Here is a 19,548-nt window from a genome sequence, read left to right as displayed (position 1 = left end):
TTTCATATCTCTATATTTTCATGTAAAATGCAATCTCATATCTGAATAGGAAAGGGAATTTCTGATTGGAATTCAGGATCATCAAGTCCATAATTATGGATAGATACTGCTGAAAGATATGCTTGTGCTCTCAAAGATCAGATTATGAGTTTAATTTCAGACTTGGAGTTCCAAGTTACACAATGTAGTGTCCTAATGCCATAGGACAATCTAGTTCTGTACTATATACACACACACTGAGACCAAATTTAGTTCAAACATTTTGATCAAATTATATTTTGAGATATGTTGTTGATCTTTTAGTCAACCCAAGAAAAAGTGGGATAAATCCATCCTTCTCTTTTATGATTCTGAAAACAATTGGTGTACAAATTTAGGATTCATTGTACTGTTGAGTGCATTGAAAGACATTCACTATGAACATTGGGCAATGAATGAATCAGCATTTTTAAGCAGAAAGAATCCTCTCACTGAAATGGTTAATGTTATTCTTAGATTCCTAATTACAACTGGACCCATTGTAGAGGAACTGTTTTGTGGATGCATGTTGATATGATTGAGTAATCCATGCATTATAGACTTGCTGAGTCGATTAGGATTAATCCTGTAAGGAGAGGTTAAAGAAGACCTTAAAAACATTTTTATTAAAAATAATAAAAAAGATATTTAGGGGTCCTTGATTTAATGAGAGATATTTACCTTACACAGAGTTCGATAATAGGAAAAGATCTATGTAATCAACCTAAAATAGATGGGAAATTATGAAATGTTCTTGCTGTTGCTGTTATCAATTCATACATTATAAGATTGTTAACTGGGGATCATTCATCAACAGTAATCAAATGTGAGATGGTTCGCTTGTGGTAACAGTAGCAGGAAAAGTATGTACTGCAACAATTTATCTCAAGATATCTACTGGACCTCTAAGCCTGGAAGATTATTCTTTCTTCAATGAAAAAAAATGTTTCAAACTATGTTTGACATGATATTTTGGATAAGAATGCATCACAAAGAAAGATCAGAGAAGAATGGGGATGAATGATGGCTCTTATTGTCAAAACAAAGCTTACTTTGAACTCAACATAAAAAAAATTCTCTGCACCGGAGCCCAGATCATTTTTTTTTTACGGACACAGATTATTGCTAGCTAGCATTGGCTTTCAACTATTAAATTCTTATTTCAGCAGTTTGTTTTTGCTGTCTAATGATCAGCCATGCCACATACAACTCACAGCTGGTGTCTTCTGCTAGCCAAAAGTCAAGAAACCTATTCTCCTTGCTTCTGAAACTTCATTGGACTTCGAAAGCACCGGCTGAGTGTGATCACATATATATATATATATATATATATATATATATATATATATATATATATATATATATATATATATATATATATATATATATATATATATATATATATATATATATATATATATATATATATATATATATATATAAGATAATATTATAAAAATATTTCTATAAATATAAGACGGTGACAAACATTGGCTATAAAAAGTAGACGACAAACATAAAAAATGATAATAAATAGTTTAATTAGTGAAGCAACTTGACTGGCGATTATGCTTGCATTTATTCAAATATTACACACCATCATCATCATCATCACATACATGAGATGCAGTGGATAACTGAGCAACATAGATCCAGAGTCTTGAACTACTGCATGGCACAAGATGCAAGTGGGATTAAGAGATACTTTGTCACATGAGATTGTAAAGAATATTCCAACCAAAGTTTTACATGAGGATTAATATTTATACCAAAGCCACATCCATCCTCTTCTCACAGCTGGCGGATTCGAACCCTCAGATTTATTCGTCCTTCACGGCAATCTATTATCTTTAGATGAGGCCTGATGCACTCAAGTAATACCTGAAAAAAATTAAAAAGCCAAAGCCATCCATGAGTGATGTGCATCTTCTACAGAAATATGCCCATTTCTGGTAGCATTATGTAAAGTTACCAAGGTCATCAAACATGTTGACATTTTCCAATCTTCCTAACTGCAAAATTACATCAATCAAAGCTGGCTTAGACAAACTACTGCATTTATCTTGATGAACCAATCCATCTGACTATAAAAAATCAACTCCATGACAAGTTCCAATAACCATGTCAAGAGCACAATTCTACAACAATGTTTTAAGAGTAATAGATGAAAAACCAACACAAATCTAGACTAAGCACAATTCCAGTGAACTACCATTTGTAGTATCTTCACTTAGTTCTCATCTACATAAGATCACTGAACTTAAAAGGAGAAATTGAGTTACCCAAAGAATTTTGAGCTAGGAAGGCAATTTGCATTTAAGAAGACATTTTTGATAAAAACCACTCACACAGTGTAATGCATCTGATAAATTATTTGAAAATAACATCCTTTAGGGTGGCGAAAAGCAAGAGAAGGAACATACAGAATGTGTGACCTCGAATAGCCACTCGTAGCCTTGGGTTATTATCAGAGGATGGGAAATGAGAATGTGAACTGATCCAATTTCCAATCTTGGTCCTGTAGTTTATTAAATCATCCCACAAAAAATTAAATTATGAAAGAGCCCTAGTAATAAAAAAAAAATCTTCTTTTCTTCCAAGGAAGGTGTTTTTGTGACAACTAGAACCATGAAACTATCATACACAACATGTCACTTGAGCAAAACAAGGAAAGAAGCCATATCTAACAAGGTTCTGATACACTAAATTCCAGATTAGCTCCATTACATGCATGTATATAAACAAGATTTCACCAACTACCTAGTTACCTGAGGAAAGGTAAAAGGAGCCCTCTATCTAATACTCCTATTAAGTGTCAACATTGGTACAAGCCTTCTATTTAAATCCTTCCTCTTAGCCGCGAGCCATGTTGATCCATAGCATCCCCTACTTCTCTCAAGTCCCTTGATAGAGAAAAACATGACTAGATTTTATGTAGAAATATAAAACTCAAACTAGATTGTTCATTTTGCATGAAGGCCTTGGGCTCTGTCATCTTCAATGGCAATTAGTTACACAGGTAGTCATGATATAGTAAACCATTAAACACATGTAAGATGGCCATAAAAAATATATGGAGATTGGTTATTTTCATTGGACCATGAAGTTCTAATTAATAAATGACCATAAGAAGAAATTTCTAGTTAACATCAAGGTAACCAAACTTTACATGAACAAGAAAGTTGCATGAGATGCTCCACTCTACATAAATTAAAAACTAGACATGTGACCATAAATTTACAAATCAAATCACAATCTCATGAAGTCAAAGAGGAATTCCAAAAATAAGTAATGTCAATCTACAACAATTGGAAAGGTAACACAACAGAAAGGAACTAGAGAGTGATCCACAGACTTGACATTCAAAATAACAACTTAAAGAGGAAATTTGCTAGAATTTCTTGTAACAAAAGTACATATTCTTCAATGATACTATAATTTCTTGTCAATCTAGGCCTTATTACTGAGAAGAATGATAAGTTGGAGAAAGATATTTGGCAGCAAAACCAGCTCCTAGCTTTCTAAAAACAAAGAGAAATAGTAAGGGCAGAACCAAACCAGAAATCAACTAATACACCTGCCAATTTCTTCACTTATCTTGAACACCTCATCTGTCTGTTCATTGGATCAAGAAAGAAGCAATCTTGCAATTTCCATCACAACCAGAGTTACCAGACACACCGAATCAGTATGGAAATACGAAACACAGATCTACCTAATTGTTACTCAAAATCAAGAGAGAAAAAAGAGAGGAAATGACAATGTAACCGATGTTCAAAACTCATCAGCCAATAAATCATGGCAGAGATTCCAATTGATGAATCGATTGCGGAGAAATGCAACGCCAGACACAAAAGAACCACAAGGAGACTTCAATCAAATTTAATCGAAAGAACAAACCCCAAAGGCAACCAAGCTCAATTAAATCGAAAGAATCTATTCTAAAGGTCAAAGCTTTCCGCTGTAATAGGGGGAAACTGCTCGGATAGAGCGCAGAAAAACGTCGTGACCTAAAACAAGGCATCAATCAGCAGAACGGAGGGAGAAAAACCTCCCAACACGAAAGACAAGGTTCGAAACGAACACCAAGCGTCGAGATCCAGCAAGCGGGATCCGCAAAAACACGGGGATCGTCGCTTCCGCCTCCGATTCAGTTGGTGCAAGGCGGGAAGCGGCTCGTCCGCCGGCGGATCGCGGCGTTCCCGACCTGCACCAAGCGAACCAGAGGCGGCGGCGACTGCCAAATCTGTAGCCTTCACCGGCAGCGCCGGCGGCGGATGAAGCTTTGGGGAGGCGACGACGGGCAACACATGGGCGGTGTTATTTATCCGCGAAATGGATGCGTCCGATTGTGACACGTGGCATCACTCGAGGATCTAATATTCCTATCAAAAATCGTCTTTGCATATCCATCTTAAAAATAAGATATTTATATTGGAAATTCCTTTTACTATGACAGTTTCGTTTTAAGAATTTTTAATATTTTAAAAATATTCCCCTATTTATATAAATATTTTATTATTATTTTTTTCTCCCGATCAACAAGTAACATCCAATGATAAGTAGTCTCGATATTCAATAGCAAACGATATCTTTCTTTTCATCAAAATGATGTGACAAATATTGTCGTTATATGAACTATAATATCGTTGGACGACAATCGAGCAAAATTAGCATAGTTAGAGTTCTCATAAATAAAATAAGAGATTATACGAATAAGAGTATGATTAATAATGTAGGGGTTGTAAATAGTAAAATTATATTTTTATTATTTTTATAGGTTTAAAAATAATGTATTCACCCTTAATAAAACTTAATATAATATTTATGCCCTTTCAAAATACTGAAATATCACATTCTAACCATAACTAATATTAATTAGTTTAAAAATTAGATATATATATATATATATATATATGTGTGTGTGTGTGCGCGCGCGCGCTAAACTTAAAATTAGATGGATTATTATATGAATAATTCTCCTATGTAAATATTCAACTTTTTTCTAAAAATCAAAACAAAATCTATTGCAATTCTTTTCTTAATAATTTAAAAGCTTGCATATATACATTGATGGATGTTAATGGGAGAGAGAATTTGGTTGAACTATGGTTCTATTGTTTCTTCACCTTCAATTCCTTTAGCAAAAGAAGATATATAAAAATATTTAAAAAATATAATATTTTCTCAACAATAAAACCTATATTTTCTTAAAAGAAAATAAATTATAGAGCAAAGATTAGTAAATAATTGAAGAGAAATAATAAAAAAAAAGGATGAAAACAACAAAGCCTAGAAGGAACATTAGAAGTAATATAATAAGGCTAATAATGGATCAAGATCTACCTTAGAACTCCCTAGAATGACTCAAACCCAATCTGATTCTTCAGTGGGTTCATTATAACTCAGTTCATGAGACAGGATCACACAAACTTGCCTGTCTACCAACAGACAAGCAAGAGAAAGCAGACTCATATAATTGCCACCCTTCCTTGACAAGGAGTTCTTAGTGTTCCATTTGTCAGACAAGCAAACCTCTCAATTATCCAATCATTTCCAGTCTCATCTGGAGACTCTTCCCAGGATGGAGTGCTTGCTTCATCCACGTAAGATAAGACTTGCAGTGAAAGCAGTCAGATGAGACTTGTGATGGAAGAACTTGAGGTCTTTTTTTATGCTGGACATGTGAAAAGGGACCAGATAGATTCCTCTGACCACTGTTTGAGATAGGAGTAAGGCACAGTGATGACTTCAATGTAGTCCACAGAGACAGACACACAGCATGAGAGCACATGCCATGCCTCTGTCCACACAGGAGCAGTGTGTGTGTGGCCTTGTCCTCATGTGTAGATTTTTCTGAAGCAGGACAAGAATCCACCAAGAGTCTATGACTTCTTGCACAAGGATTGTTGTTATCTAAGCTTGAGAGGGAATAAGTGTCCTGCAAGTCACATGGCTGAGAGTTTGGTGGACATGACAACATTGACAAAAGTGTGCAAGCATGACTGCCATCTGCTTGGTGTTCACCATCTGTGTTCAATGATTGAAGCCCATGGAGCTGGAAATTGCAGAAGCTTGGCTGCACAACATTCTTGCTATGACAAGAATTCTTTCTCAGTCTTGGACAGGCAACAAGTGATTGAGAATGAAGGGGCCTAAATTTTCTTGATTGAAAGAATATGAAGGAAATAGTGAGAAGAATAGTTACTGCAAAGGTGTTTGAGCTTTTCAGAACTTTCTGCAATGGGGAGCAGCAGCATGACAACTATGACAATCACATCTTTCCATTAGATCAACTTGTGAGAATAATTTTATTCCTAGAATGTGTAGTTAACACACTGCTTTATCAAGTAGGAAAATAATAGTATGGTCTGATCTCAAAGTTTAGGATTCAGTTCCAAGTAGGATTGACTCCAAATCCATCTGGTTATGATGTTAGGAGGCAATAGATTCATGGAAGAAACTGGAGTCCCTAAAATTTCATATCATAGTATGGATTAAAAATCTGTTTCTATTGCCACTGAGACTTCACATGAAATTATCCAATAATTTCCAGTCTCATTCCTTTGAGACTTTACATGCTCTGGATTTAGTCATATCTGGTAGCTGCAATAAAGATCTAATTCCTGGGTGTTTTGGTGTTGATGATGAGTAGAATTGGGTCAGCAACTCTCATGGTGCCTTTGCTAAGACTTCTCATCCTTATCTCTTGTATGACTCATTAGATCACAACCACCATTGGAATGAATGGAGAATTTGTTGGCCTCTTCCTATTCCTCATAATACTTATATATATTTCTTGCAAACTTAGTTTGAATGTTTTTCCTACTAATGTTTTCCTTATTTCAAGACTTCTAAATGCCTCTTCTTCTTATCTTGTATGTGATCTTGTTTCTTCACTGTCTCTTCTTTTTCTCTCGATAACAGGATTTTTGTTCTTACTAACTTTGCCCTGAGACTTCAAAGGTTCCAATGGAGGCAAAAGGAAGAAGCAATCAACAAAGTCAGACAGTAAGAAGAAGATGATGCTCTTCACTGCACTGAGCTTTCAAATTGTTATATTCTATTCTGTTACATTTTCTCAATTTGAGCTGCTTTTTCAGAAAATTAAGAAAAATTCAAATAAACATCACAATTTTATGATATTATGGCTGGTGGAGAAAAGTTTGATCTGTTGAACTTTATTTTTATTTATTTGTGAGACATGATTTAAGAATGTTTGAAGGGCAATTAGATTGCAAACACTGATGAAGATGCTGCACATCAATCAAACTTAAATTTGGATGTACTAATTAGAACACCTAAGAAAAAAAATGACAAGGTCTGAACAAGAAATGCACGAGTCTCAAAGCATGATCGATGGATGTGATGCCACGAGATGGAGGTATTGTAAGATTAAAGTTGCCAGTTCTCTCTCTCTCTCTCTCTCTCTCTCTCTCTCTGTGTCTCTCTCTTTGTAGAAAAAAATTAAATCTAAGAATTTAGATAATAATTGATAGAGGAAGGAATTATTGTGCGGTAAATTAACGAGTAATATGTTTTTTATTATGAGACATACCAATTAGTCGAATTGATTGTTTTATGAGGTAAGAAAATAATCTATTTACTTATTTTGGTTAATGCAATTTGGATTTTTAGAATTCGCAATATGGAAGTAATCTCGAGTGCATTATTTTATATTGCAGTGATATAATATTTAGATAAATATTTGATTAAGATTAAACAAAGTTGTTAGCATTGTATATATCTCTTTGCAAAATCTAAAGACAATATATATATATATATATATATATATATATATATATATAATGCAAAATTCTATAGAAATATATATCCTTTTATTACAACTACATGAATATTATTAGTATTTTAATATTTTTATAACTGAAATTAGTATATATGAAAAATCCATATTAATATAAAATTTAAAGACACATATATAACCTTTTATTATAATTAAAAGAATATTAATTATATTTAAATAATCGATATGTTAATAATTTTTAGATAATTTTTTATAAAATACTCATATTTTGAATATTTTCTGAAAGGTACCCTTTTTTTATTTTTTTTCTTAAACAATACCCCTAATTTGAAAAATATTTAAAATATCTCTCAAAAGCTTTTTCATTAAATTTCTTCACTTGCTTTTTTTTGGGCTAGTTTTCATTTATCATAATGTTTTCATTTGACTTATTTATAATATTTTTTAATAACGTTTATAATATTTTATTGGATGCACCATAAACACTGAATATTATTAAATAATATCGCAAATGACATCATATCATGTCTTTGGATTGTTATTATTATATTTTTAGGTTTATAACTTTATAGTATTTTTGTTATGATGGTCAAAATACTGATAAAAAAGAAAAAAAATACTGTAAGAGATCATAATAGTTTAATAGATGGAAAATTTTTTGAGGGGTATTTTGAATATTTTTTAAATTAGTAATATTTTTTGAAAAAAAATACGATAAAAATATCGATTGAGAAAATATTTAAAATGTGGATTTTTTTAAGGTAAATCGTCCATAATTTTTAAAACTAAATAATCTTAATATGTGGAGGGATATATATATATATATATATATATATATATATATATATATATATATATATATATATATATATATATATATATATATATATATATATATATATATATAAAATATCCAAATACTTAAATCTTGGGAAGGGTCGATCTGTAAAACCCTAAAAAGCTTTAATCGACGGAGGGGGCGGTTTCCAGGATAATTCAAGGTCTTATGTGTTCATCGCAATGCAGTTTGGGCAAATTCTTCTTCCTTTCCCTTCGCCTTGGATCACTCGATCGTCTCTTATCCCTTGCGCGCGAGCCGCCTTCGTCCACCGAGATCTTCTTGACGTCTTTTTCTTGGATGCGTAAACCTGTTTTGTTGCGCTTGTCTCCCTCCAGAAGCCTCCAATTTCTGATCCCCAGACCTTCACCTTTGATCTGATCGGCCCAATATTATATTGTGTGAGGAGGAAGAAGAGGAGAGAGAGAGAGAGAGAGAGAGAGAGAGAGAGAGAGATAGGATGGTGGTGCGACCGGTGATGAGGAGGAACGAGGTGATGCGGGCGCACCTGGGGATGGCGCTAGTGCAGATGGCGTACGGCGGCTACCACGTGCTGACCAAGTCCGTGCTCAACGTTGGCATGAACGAGGTGGTCTTCTGTGTCTATCGCGACCTCGTCGCCATCTCCATCCTTGGTCCCTTCGCCTTCCTCCAACACCGCAGGTTTCTGATCTTTTCCTTCTTGTTTTTCTCAAAAGGAAAATATAATTACTTTTTTCTCTTGCATGCATGGCTCATTTTCCCTTTTGATAGTACGAGTATTAATTTGTTGATTAAGAACGATATTAATGCTTGAGGGAGAAAAGGGAATTAATTGACACGTTGTATGAGAATCGTGTTGTGCAGAGGATAACATGAAAATTGGAACTTGGTTAGGAGGCTGGACAACTTTTCTTGGAAGAATGAATAAATGAGTAATTCAGATGCAAGAAAATAAATGATTGGGAAATTATGTGTTGTTGTTACCCCGGATCTAACAGCGTGGGTTTGTTCAGAGTGCAGATCATGAAAGAAAGCAATCATTTTCTTGGCTTGAAGATTGGTAAATAAATAGAGTACTGTTACAAGACATTTACCATCCAACCTTCGGATACAAAAGATGCAGTGGATGGGGTGAAACTTGAGATAAGGAAAATTGGAAAACGGCAGAGTAGAAAAACTTTGAGCAAAAGGTTTTATCTTGCAGATAAGATGGAAAGAAAGTCTCAGGGCTCACAATCCCATAGGAAGCACTTAGTTTCATTATTAGATCCTGATCTCCTCTTTGAACACTTGAAGCAATAGAATCTGCTATCTGATTACTTGATCTCAACTTTACTCTAGATTTATGGATGATCTGAAAATTACAAAGGCTTATGGCATTTTTGTTCTAGTTGGGGAAGGATTTTTAGTGAATTCATTGATGTTCTTCAAAATATTTTTTGAACTATGCTACCCTGCCTAAAATGTTGGCAATAAGAAATCAAATTCTCTTAGTGCTTCAGAATAAACACATCTGTTGAGCAAAAATCATCAAAAAGAAGATTGGCTGATAATTTTATGGATGCAAGTAGAAAGGAGTATGATAGCTGGAAAAAGGGGAAACAGAAAAAGGAGAAGAATGGTAAAGGCATCCTTTGAGTTCAAGAAAATTGAGAAATTTAACATCGATCAGCTAGAACAATTCTAAAGAATTTTCATGGATGAATGCAACTGTGAAATCTTGAGAAGGTGCAGTCTGCAAATGGTTTCATCAATTAAAGTTACACAAAGGTGCCCTTGTGATTTGGGAGACAAGATTGTTTTGAGTTTAGAACACAGAAGAAAAGGAAATCAAGTGGGTTTATATCCTTTTTTGTAGTCTCTTAATTTAGTAATTAAAGCTGAACTAGGTGATCCCCCTTTTGTTTCAACCCTATACATTTTAGCCACTGAGGTATGTCAATCTGGATCTTGATTTCTCCTGTAGCAACTGCAGGCCAGTATCTAAGATGTTCCAGTTTGTTCATACTTTTCTTGGAAGAGCCTTATGGTTGTTTGACCAGATTAAATTTGATAAATAGTTGGTTAGTATGTTCAAAATAGCATGCCCATATATGGACTACTTGTTGTTTTTATTGTTTCGTTTAAGTTTTTGTTCCTCTTGTTGAAATATATTGCTTCTTTACTCTTTAGATTGAATTCTTTTGTGTTACTTCTTGTTTAATTAGTGATCAGAATGATTGGTTAGTAAATGTGGCCTTCTTTTGGCAGAAGTATCCGCCTTCAACTGAATCGGCGCCTCTTAACATCATTTTTCCTTCTTGGTTTTACTGGGTAAATGCCAGCATATACTAATTGACTTTAGTTTGTTTACTTTTCTCTGTTCATTGAATGAATTAGATAACTTATGGATTTCTTGAATCAGGATATTTGCAAACCAGCTTTTATTTCTTCTTGGTCTAAGCTACACAAACCCAACTTATGCATCAGCTATTCAGCCTGCAATACCAGTCTTTACATTCATCTTGTCTGTAGTATTGGGGTAATTTGCTTTTGCTTTTGTTTAATTTTACTTAGTATCTACTTGACCTTATACTTGTCTATATATATTTTGATGTTTAATGGTTACAGCATTGAGACAATAGACTTGGGTGCAAGTGAAGGTCGCATGAAGGTTGTAGGGACACTTGTCTGTGTCTCTGGTGCAATACTAATGGTTCTTTACCAAGGTCCAGCTATAGTTGGATCCATTGTTTATGATATGTCTTATCATAATGCAGTAGGCATGAAGCCTCAGCCTGAACCAATTGGGTGGTTAACATCTGGTCCTCTTGGATTTGGGCTTGAGAAGTGGCACATCGGTGTCCTGTGCTTGATAGGGAACTGCTTCTGCATGGCTGCTTATTTTGTTTTACAGGTACTTGAAGAATCTTATCAATCCTCACACTGGAATCCAGACACTAGGTTTCAGCATTTGTCATTAATAAGATGGGCAGTAAAGGAATTATAATGAACATACACAAGAGGCATCAATTTTTTCCTTAATGATTCATGAAAGTATTTCAAAAGATGCAAGGTTCAAGTTTTATGATTATGTTTTTTTCTTGAACTGAATAGCTCCTTGCTGATTTTAACTACTTTTCTTCACCTCTTTTAAATTTGCAAAAGAAGAAAATTCGAAGATGATCTAACTGAATTATACAGAAACTTGGAACACATAAGTGATATAAAACTGCAACTACTTGAGTAAAGCTTATTGGTTATTTGGCAGTCTTCTGTAACAATGATAGTGATTTGTTTTCCCTTGCATCTTACAATTTATGTTTTTTTACATGTGGTGTTTTTTTGTTTGCTTTGTTATCTCTTTCAGGCTCCAGTGTTGAGAAAATATCCTGCCAGTTTGTCTTTGACAGCGTACTCTTACTTCTTTGGGGCTTTATTGATGGTATTGGCTGGAATATTTAATACCAGTGATTATACAGAATGGATGTTGACCCCACCGGAGATAATTGCTGTCTTATATGCTGTAAGCCACACTTTCTGATTTTGTCTGTGTAAAAGCTTTCCAATCTTGGCTTATCAAGTATTTCTTGCTTGCTCTGATTTTCAGCAATTGCTCATTTCATGCACCTACAACTGACTCGTTATGTTCTTGATGCGTCAACCTTTTCCACAAGTATACCTTTAAAGATTTTATATTCCTGGTAGAAATCAATTTAGTTCCATGGTGAGGCCAATTGAAGCTTAGATAATTTAATTATAAAATTTTGGTTGAAATGTTTTTCCTGTTTCCATTTGATATATTATTTCCATACTCTTAAAGTTCGAAGAGAAGCCCAAGAAAAGGTATGACGGGAGACGAGGAGCGAAGAAGAGAGTAGGCATTCTAGCAATTTTCTTTATCCTTCGTTTAGCAGCATCATGTGTTGGTATGACGGGAAATTTTGAAATTCCAGTCATATTGACACAGTCTGCCGATCAGCTGAAACCTGGTGTAGACTGACACTGGCAATCCTGATAAGGACAATTTAGCAATCTCTCCAAATTATTTAGGTGCTCATAAGTCCCATTTCTGATCTAGTGCTATTGTATAGCCTATTACATTATTCAGCTTTTCTAGCATTAAAACCTGGCAATTATATATCATGTTCTTCCATTAAGATAAGTGATTTAAAAAGGCGCGGCGCTCGCCTAGGCGCTCGGGCGAGGCGAGACAGGCCCGAGCGCCTCGCTTCACTTCCAGGCGACGCGCTTCAAAGAGGTGTCGCCTGGGCGCTCGCCCGAGCCCAGGCGCTGGGCGCTTCGGGCGAGCGCCTGGGTTAAACTAGGCGACCGAACCAGGATTTTAGGTCTAGTTCGGTCTTGGTGCTTTAGTTGGTTCAATCGAACCAACTAAAATCGATATCAACTGTTGTTGCCCAACCCTAACCCTGCTCGTTGCTGTTGCTGCTCCCGCTCCCGTTGCTCGCCGCTGTCGCTGCTCGCTACTGTTGTCGTCGCTCGCCGCTCCCACTGTTCGCTGCTCGCTGCCGTTGCTGTCGCCGCTCCCGCTGTCGCTTTCTCTTTTCTCAGTCAGCACCCCCTTACACTCCTCGTCCTTCTTCTCCTTCTGTATACTGTTAATAGTATACTAATAATAGTATTTGTATTTATTAGATTAATAATATATTATTTTGATTTTGTATCTTAGATTTTCTTAATTTAATAGCATATTTTTATTTAAAATTTTAAATAATTATATTTATTAATTATATTATATATTTTTCTATTTTAGCACCTCATTTCGCTCGGGCGAGCGCCTAGTGCCTCAAGCGTTTTTGGACCCGTCTTTTGGCGCCTAGCGCTTTTTAAATCACTGATTAAGATCATATCATCTTTTTGAAAATTGTTTATTTGAACATGCATAATCCTTTCCTCCAAACATGTTTAGACAACTTGAGGAAATCGAACCTGCAAAGGTATAATCACCAACTAAAATATTTGTTGGTGAACAAGTGTATTTAACATTGTCAACATTAGTTTTCAGTTCAGTTCCATATCTGAAGGCATCTGCTAATCGTGCTTTCTTGGTTTGAATTTTGTAATATATTTTTGTAGGATTAGATTGGCTCACAACATTTAAGACCCTTGAATTTCGACTTTCATATTCCTAGTAGGGGTTTGATTCATGTCCTTGAGATTGATCTCTTCCAGGCCAGTAATTTTTTTCGTTCATGTACTCTTTTTCATGCAATAAAGGTCCAGCACTCTGTCTTCCCTTTCAAAGAGAATTTAGTAGTCAGCTTACCCCGTCTTCATGGTCACATTTGAGGAATAGTAAAAATAGAAAGATGACACATGACGTTTGTATTTACCAGGTCTTTCTTCTAAGTGAAAGTAAATTGCCTGTTGTCTCTTCTCTTGTCTTCATGAAAACAATTGCACACTGATCTTTGTTTTTAACCAGTTCATGTCTCGTAGGTCAGTTTGTTGCTTGATCTTGTTATGTTTTATGTGGCACTTTGAACAAGCAACCACAATGTTCATGACTGAACCATTTTCTAATGGTGTTTGCTGCCAGTTATATCCAAGGCATTCAAACTATATTTTCCATACAACTTGTTAATAAAGCAAATTAACTCACATTTTTTTTCAGGGAATTGTTGCATCTGCTATCAACTATGGGATAATGACATGGTCCAATAAAATTCTAGGACCTTCAATGATATCCCTATACAATCCTCTTCAGCCGGCATCATCCACTTTATTGTCAATGATTTTCCTTGGAAGCGCCATTTATCTTGGAAGGTTCTGTTCCAGTCTATATTCCTAACATAATGTCTTGCTTTCTTTTACTCTATCATCTTCTCAGCTTTGTTGATGTGCATTTGTTCAAAATTTTGTTCACTCAAAAGTATCATTTTTTGGTTGTTTAGTATGGTTGCTTGTGATTTCTGCATCAACTACAACATCATTGCCTTCTTGATGCATCCATGCTAAAATATATATGGACCTTTTATATGGAAATTTGATATATTAGTTATTATCATTTGTGCTAAGTAGCATAAAGTGGTTGCTCAAGGTATGCCCGTGGAGGATTTTATTTGGAAATAAAGTTGGAGAGTCCACCTTTTTATATATTGTTTTCAATATATGATGATAAATCACCCATGCTGAAATTATATTTCGGACTTTTAACAAAATCTCATAGGTCACATGTTGTCATTTGTGCCGTACAGCATCGTCGGGGGGATTTTGATCATTATTGGCTTATACTTGGTCACTTGGGCTCGCTACAAGGAGACGGAATCAGAGTCTGGGTTCATTTGTGGGCATCATGACTCTGCATCTCTTGAAGATATATCGCTTATGAAGAAACAGGATGCTTCTTCGAGCTTCTCTGCGATTCCCTAGGCTAAGTGTTGCCTCATGCACCGTGATAAGTTTTCCCTTTTAGTTTACTGTGTTGTTTTTTTCCAGGTTATTAAGATAGAAAAAAATCTAGATGCAAGAGTTTTTTATATATATAAAATATATGCTCGAGGCAAAAGAAATTGTGGCTACTGTTCTTTTATTGTTTACATTTCCATGAGAAAGAAATACAAATTATCATCATCATCATCAGAGTGTTTGTACAAGTGAAGCTGAACCAGATGCTTTGTAATTACAAATTATCTCTTTGGAAGAACATTCAATCACTAAATCCGAAACTTATATTTATGATATTTGCAAGCGGAAGTACAGGGACAACCAATAGAAGCTGAAGCAAAACCCTCATGATTGTAGGTCCTCTTTCTCTGAACTTTGTTTTGTTTCTTCAAGTTGTTTTATGTAGCCGATAACCTATATATATTGATGGAATTTTTTGTTTCTGTGATAGGAGCAATAGCAAGGAGTTCACAGTGCCACGAAATTGGTGCCATCTATACTCGCAAAAAATTTCTACTTATTATTTTCATCTGAGAATAATTAAATTTAGTTTCAATAGTGCATAAAACGAACAAAAAATCATATAAAATGGTGTGAATATGTTTATTGAAAATGCTGTGATTCAATCAAGATTGGTGATGTAAAAAGTGGTGGAGAAACAACCAAAAAAGTTTCATTAACATGATTGTTATATAGCTCAATGGTGATTCGATCTGCCTATAATTTTGTACTAAATATTTAAGTTGCTTATTAGAAACTGATGTGACAGGGATTATAGCTCAGAGCCACTGCTCATGCAGGCTAATTCATGAATGCTTGAAGTAAATTATGAGTAGAATGGTTCCTCTTAATCCTTACCTTTATCTTGCTTTTCTTTTCTAGGGATGGCAATAAATGCATCCACAAGACCATGATATAAAAATTCAAGTATAGTTTTTGCCTTCGTTAAATTATCAGCTAATTGCTTTTTATTCTGAAAAATGTCATTTAATGGTTCACTGCGATGAGCTTCTCTCCTTGCTTGCCTAGATAATATTTAATGCTTCTTAGAGAGTCTCACACACACTATCATCCTTTATGGATTAATGCTGGTTCCGATGGATTAAATGTATTTTGGTACGCATTGCTTTTTGCATTATATTTTTCTTTCCTTTTCATGTTACCCTTTTTTTGGTTCGATCATGTTAGTATGTCAATTTTAGGCGCAATACTAATTCTTGTGGCCTGTCATGAGGCACGTATGCATTGGGATCTGATCCTAAACTAGACTTGTTGGGTTTATCACTGAGATGTGACACCATTAAATGCCCTGCGTCATAACATGTTGATATTTCATGCCTCTGTTGGTTTTTGTCAGCACAGCTTGATAAGCACAAGGGATCAATCATGCATTAGGACCATCTTCTTCTTCATCAGCACCACAATCTCTCATCTTTGAGAAGCTTCTTTCCACTTGCTCCCCCCTTCCTCTCAAACTGTGAGATGTTGATGCACACACCTTACTTAATATTTTTAACTTCATGAAATTGTTATTTAGGTAGCCTTTTCAAAAAGAAAGCCATCTCTGTTTGTGTATTACAATGTTGATGTTAGATGCTCTATTTGGAGGTAAACATGATAGTTGAGTTGCCTGAGCTGCAATGGACTAACATGATAGTCAACTTATTTTCTTACAGAAGAAGCTCTTATGATAGTGTTTAAAGGGTGAAATTATTATCCAAATTAAACTTTCCTTTTCTAAATAGTAATCAGAACTGATGACAGATTACGAGATCGAGAGGATTTTAGATGAAGCTCAGAAGTGTGTGGAGTACATTCAATCCAAGGAATGGAATCCCCTGTTGATACTTCCCAGTAATTCTGATTCCACCACCTCACCTTTGACCTCTCTTGGGAGTGTGGGGGAGAATTATTATTTATGTTGGCCTATTATTGAGCATATGTATCAGATACTTGAGCTCTTCTCTCACTCCAGAACACGATCCTTAGCTTCTTCTTCTTCCTTAAGCCATTCCTCTCCTCCTGTAGGTGACCCTGCTGCTTTCACGCTTTCCTTTTCTCTGTCCCCTTCTCCGTCTTCATTCATCCCACAGTCGCTCACAGAAAACCTTACTACTTCCCACCACTCTTTTTCTCTAGTCTCCAAAGTTGATCCAGTACAGTTTAATTGCTTCTTTTGCAGCATCATCATGATCCTTGATTCTCATGCAGAGCTCGTCTTTGTTCAGTTATCTGAACACCATTGGTTTGGAATCTTACCCTTAGCTCGGAGCTCGTTTCGGTTCTGAGCGCTGGGCGAAGAAGATGGGGTGGGCGTCCGAGCTTCTCGTGGTGATGTCATGGCTTTGCGTCGTGGGATGCGCGCGTGGGATCGGCGCCAACTGGGGGACGCAGGCGAGCCACCCGCTGCCGCCGAGCACGGTGGTGCAGCTACTCAAGGACAACGGAATCCAGAAGGCGAAGCTGTTCGACGCCGACGACCGCGTGCTGAGCGCCCTCGCCAACAGTGGGATTCAGGTGATGGTCGGGATCCCCAACGATATGCTCGCCTCCCTCGCCTCCGACCACAAGGCGGCGGAGCGGTGGGTGGCGAAGAACGTCTCGGATTACGTTCATGATGGAGTTGATATCAGGTCGATCATGACATGATCCAAAGCTCTTGGTTAGCTTTCGTTGACGGTCTCTTCCTCTCGGCTTCATGCATCAGGTTTGTTGCCGTCGGCAACGAGCCGTTCTTGGAGACCTACAACGGGAGCTTTCTGCAGACTACGTATCCGGCGCTGCAAAACATCCAAGCGGCTCTCGACGCGGCTGGGCTGAGCAACCAGGTCAAGACCACCGTCCCCCTCAATGCCGACGTCTACCGATCGGTGACCGGCAAGCCCTCCGATGGTGACTTCCGCTCCAACATACATGACCTCATGCTGTCCATCGTCAAGTTCCTCAGCGACAATGGCGCTCCCTTCACCGCCAACATCTACCCCTTCATCAGCCTCTACGAGGACCCCAACTTCCCCGTGGACTACGCCTTCTTCGACGGCTACTCCTCCCCCATCGTCGACGGCTCGTTCACCTACACCAACGTGTTCGACGCCAACCATGACACCCTCGTGGCGGCGCTGCAGAGGAACGGCTTCGGGAACGTCTCCATCATCGTGGGCGAGATCGGGTGGCCGACGGACGGGAACATGAACGCGAACCAGCAGCTCGCGCAGCGGTTCAACCAGGGCTTCATGAACCATGTCTCGAGCGGCAACGGCACGCCGCTGAGACCCGGGCCGATCGACGCGTACCTCTTCAGCTTGGTCGACGAGGACGAGAAGAGCATCCAGCCGGGGAACTTCGAGAGGCACTGGGGCGTGTTCGCCTACGACGGCAGCCCAAAGTACGAGCTCGATCTCCGCAGCACAACAGAAGCGGCGGCGGCGGCGGCGGCGGTGGCGAATTCCAGTTCACTCGTCGGGGCGAAGAACATCAAGTACTTGGAGAGGAAGTGGTGCGTGCTGAAGCCTTCGGTGAGCCTCGACGACGCCGAGATCGCGCCGAGCGTCAGCTACGCTTGCGAGAACGCAGACTGCTCCAGCCTCGGATACAAGACGGCGTGCAGCGATCTGGATGCGCAGGGAAACATCTCGTATGCGTTCAACAGCTACTACCAGAAGAACGACCAGGACAACAGGGCCTGCGGGTTCTTGGGCTTGGCGATCGTCACCGAGAAGGATCCATCGACCTCTACCTGCAAATTCGACATCATGATCGATGCTGAGGCTGCAGAATCCTGGAAAGCCCGAACACTCACACAGCTCAATTTGCTTTGGTGTATTGTTCTTCCGGTTATAGTGACGTTTGTGTGAGATGTGTATTGCTGTGCTGGCTTTTCTTGTATTATAGCCGTGATTGTGATCTTGTGACAGAAGGTTTGATTTGAGTTACGAACAAACTTTCTTTTTTGCGTAATTAAATGCTAGAACATGTTGGTTTGATCTCTCTGCAAGGACTGGTGATCATGCCATGATCAATGCTGAACAGACCGACAGCAAGACTGTATGTATTTAGGAAGTTCTTCAATGCCTACTTCTTCATTCCACAGGAAATGGTCGTCAGTGCAGAGAACTTATAACTGACAGAAGAAGCATATCTATCCTACGATTAGGTCAGGCATGGAGCAGAACAAGAAAGATGATAATACAGAGTTCATGTAGCCATAAACTTCTTCCTGGGACGCAAGTAGTCTCCCCAGCGATACCTCCGAAGTCTCTGCATGGGTTTGTGGTTGTAGATCAGAGGTTGAGATGGTTCTTTCAGAAATGCAAATGCTGTGGCTATCACAAGCAACATTAGTAGAGGTGAAGTGATGGCGCAGGTTCTCATATTTAGCTCATAATAGGGTCTGAATCCATGATTAAGGCAACTGATCAGCTTTTGTAGGATGGGACATTACAGTTTGATCTCAGAAGAGAAGCTTTTGTGCAGCACTGTGTTGTGTCACAGATTCTTAGTGCATAAGATGCTTTCTCTCTGATAATTAATTAACAATGAACTTATACCATGTTTCTTA

General features: G+C 37.3%; 2 protein-coding genes and 1 long non-coding RNA gene across 6 annotated transcripts; 2 read left to right on the top strand and 1 right to left on the bottom strand.

Annotated features, from left to right (window-relative positions):
* Window positions 1–1,542: 1,542 nt before the first annotated feature.
* Window positions 1,543–4,330, bottom strand: LOC135623527 (uncharacterized). Of its 3 annotated transcripts, none has more exons than XR_010491427.1 (3): window positions 2,442–4,330; window positions 1,788–1,899; window positions 1,543–1,686 (listed from the first exon to the last, which is right to left on the bottom strand). It is a non-coding gene; the product is annotated as an uncharacterized LOC135623527 (long non-coding RNA). The 3 variants fall into 3 exon arrangements; XR_010491426.1 differs by lacking the exon at window positions 1,543–1,686 and adding an exon at window positions 1,991–2,030 and having other exon boundaries at window positions 1,692–1,899; XR_010491425.1 differs by lacking the exon at window positions 1,543–1,686 and having other exon boundaries at window positions 1,692–1,899.
* A 4,391-nt stretch (window positions 4,331–8,721) lies between these two features.
* LOC135623526 (WAT1-related protein At4g19185-like) lies at window positions 8,722–15,185 on the top strand. Its single transcript, XM_065126598.1, has 7 exons — window positions 8,722–9,284; window positions 10,854–10,916; window positions 11,008–11,124; window positions 11,214–11,499; window positions 11,953–12,108; window positions 14,218–14,369; window positions 14,801–15,185. Exons 1-7 carry the CDS (start codon window positions 9,082–9,084, stop codon window positions 14,973–14,975), a joined length of 1,152 nt encoding a protein of 383 aa, XP_064982670.1. The 5' UTR covers window positions 8,722–9,081; the 3' UTR covers window positions 14,976–15,185.
* A 2,064-nt stretch (window positions 15,186–17,249) lies between these two features.
* On the top strand, window positions 17,250–18,978 carry LOC135623525 (glucan endo-1,3-beta-glucosidase 6-like). Of its 2 annotated transcripts, none has more exons than XM_065126597.1 (2): window positions 17,250–17,572; window positions 17,698–18,978. In XM_065126597.1, the coding sequence occupies exons 1-2, from the start codon at window positions 17,295–17,297 to the stop codon at window positions 18,842–18,844; spliced, it is 1,425 nt and encodes a 474-aa protein (XP_064982669.1). In that variant the 5' UTR covers window positions 17,250–17,294; the 3' UTR covers window positions 18,845–18,978. The 2 variants fall into 2 exon arrangements, with proteins under 2 accessions (XP_064982669.1, XP_064982668.1); XM_065126596.1 differs by having other exon boundaries at window positions 17,250–17,623.
* The last annotated feature ends 570 nt before the right edge of the window (window positions 18,979–19,548 follow it).

The sequence above is a fragment of the Musa acuminata genome, chromosome BXJ2-9 (assembly GCF_036884655.1).
Source record: "Musa acuminata AAA Group cultivar baxijiao chromosome BXJ2-9, Cavendish_Baxijiao_AAA, whole genome shotgun sequence".
In the NCBI taxonomy this organism is placed as follows: Eukaryota; Viridiplantae; Streptophyta; class Magnoliopsida; order Zingiberales; family Musaceae; genus Musa; species Musa acuminata.
The sequence above is the reverse complement of the archived record's forward strand: the minus strand, read 5'-3'. Positions and strand labels throughout refer to the sequence as shown.

What these genes read in the sequence shown, in the direction of transcription:
- LOC135623526 (XM_065126598.1), top strand. Translation starts at nt 9,082, where the DNA reads ATGGTGGTGCGACCGGTGATGAGGAGGAACGAGGTGATGCGGGCGCAC. An exon ending in ATCTTGTCTGTAGTATTGGG is followed by an intron (nt 11,125 to 11,213) that starts GTAATTTGCTTT and finishes TAATGGTTACAG; the next exon opens with CATTGAGACAATAGACTTGG. An exon ending in CTGCTTATTTTGTTTTACAG is followed by an intron (nt 11,500 to 11,952) that starts GTACTTGAAGAA and finishes TATCTCTTTCAG; the next exon opens with GCTCCAGTGTTGAGAAAATA.
- LOC135623525 (XM_065126596.1), top strand. Translation starts at nt 17,295, where the DNA reads ATGGGGTGGGCGTCCGAGCTTCTCGTGGTGATGTCATGGCTTTGCGTC. An exon ending in CATGATGGAGTTGATATCAG is followed by an intron (nt 17,624 to 17,697) that starts GTCGATCATGAC and finishes TTCATGCATCAG; the next exon opens with GTTTGTTGCCGTCGGCAACG.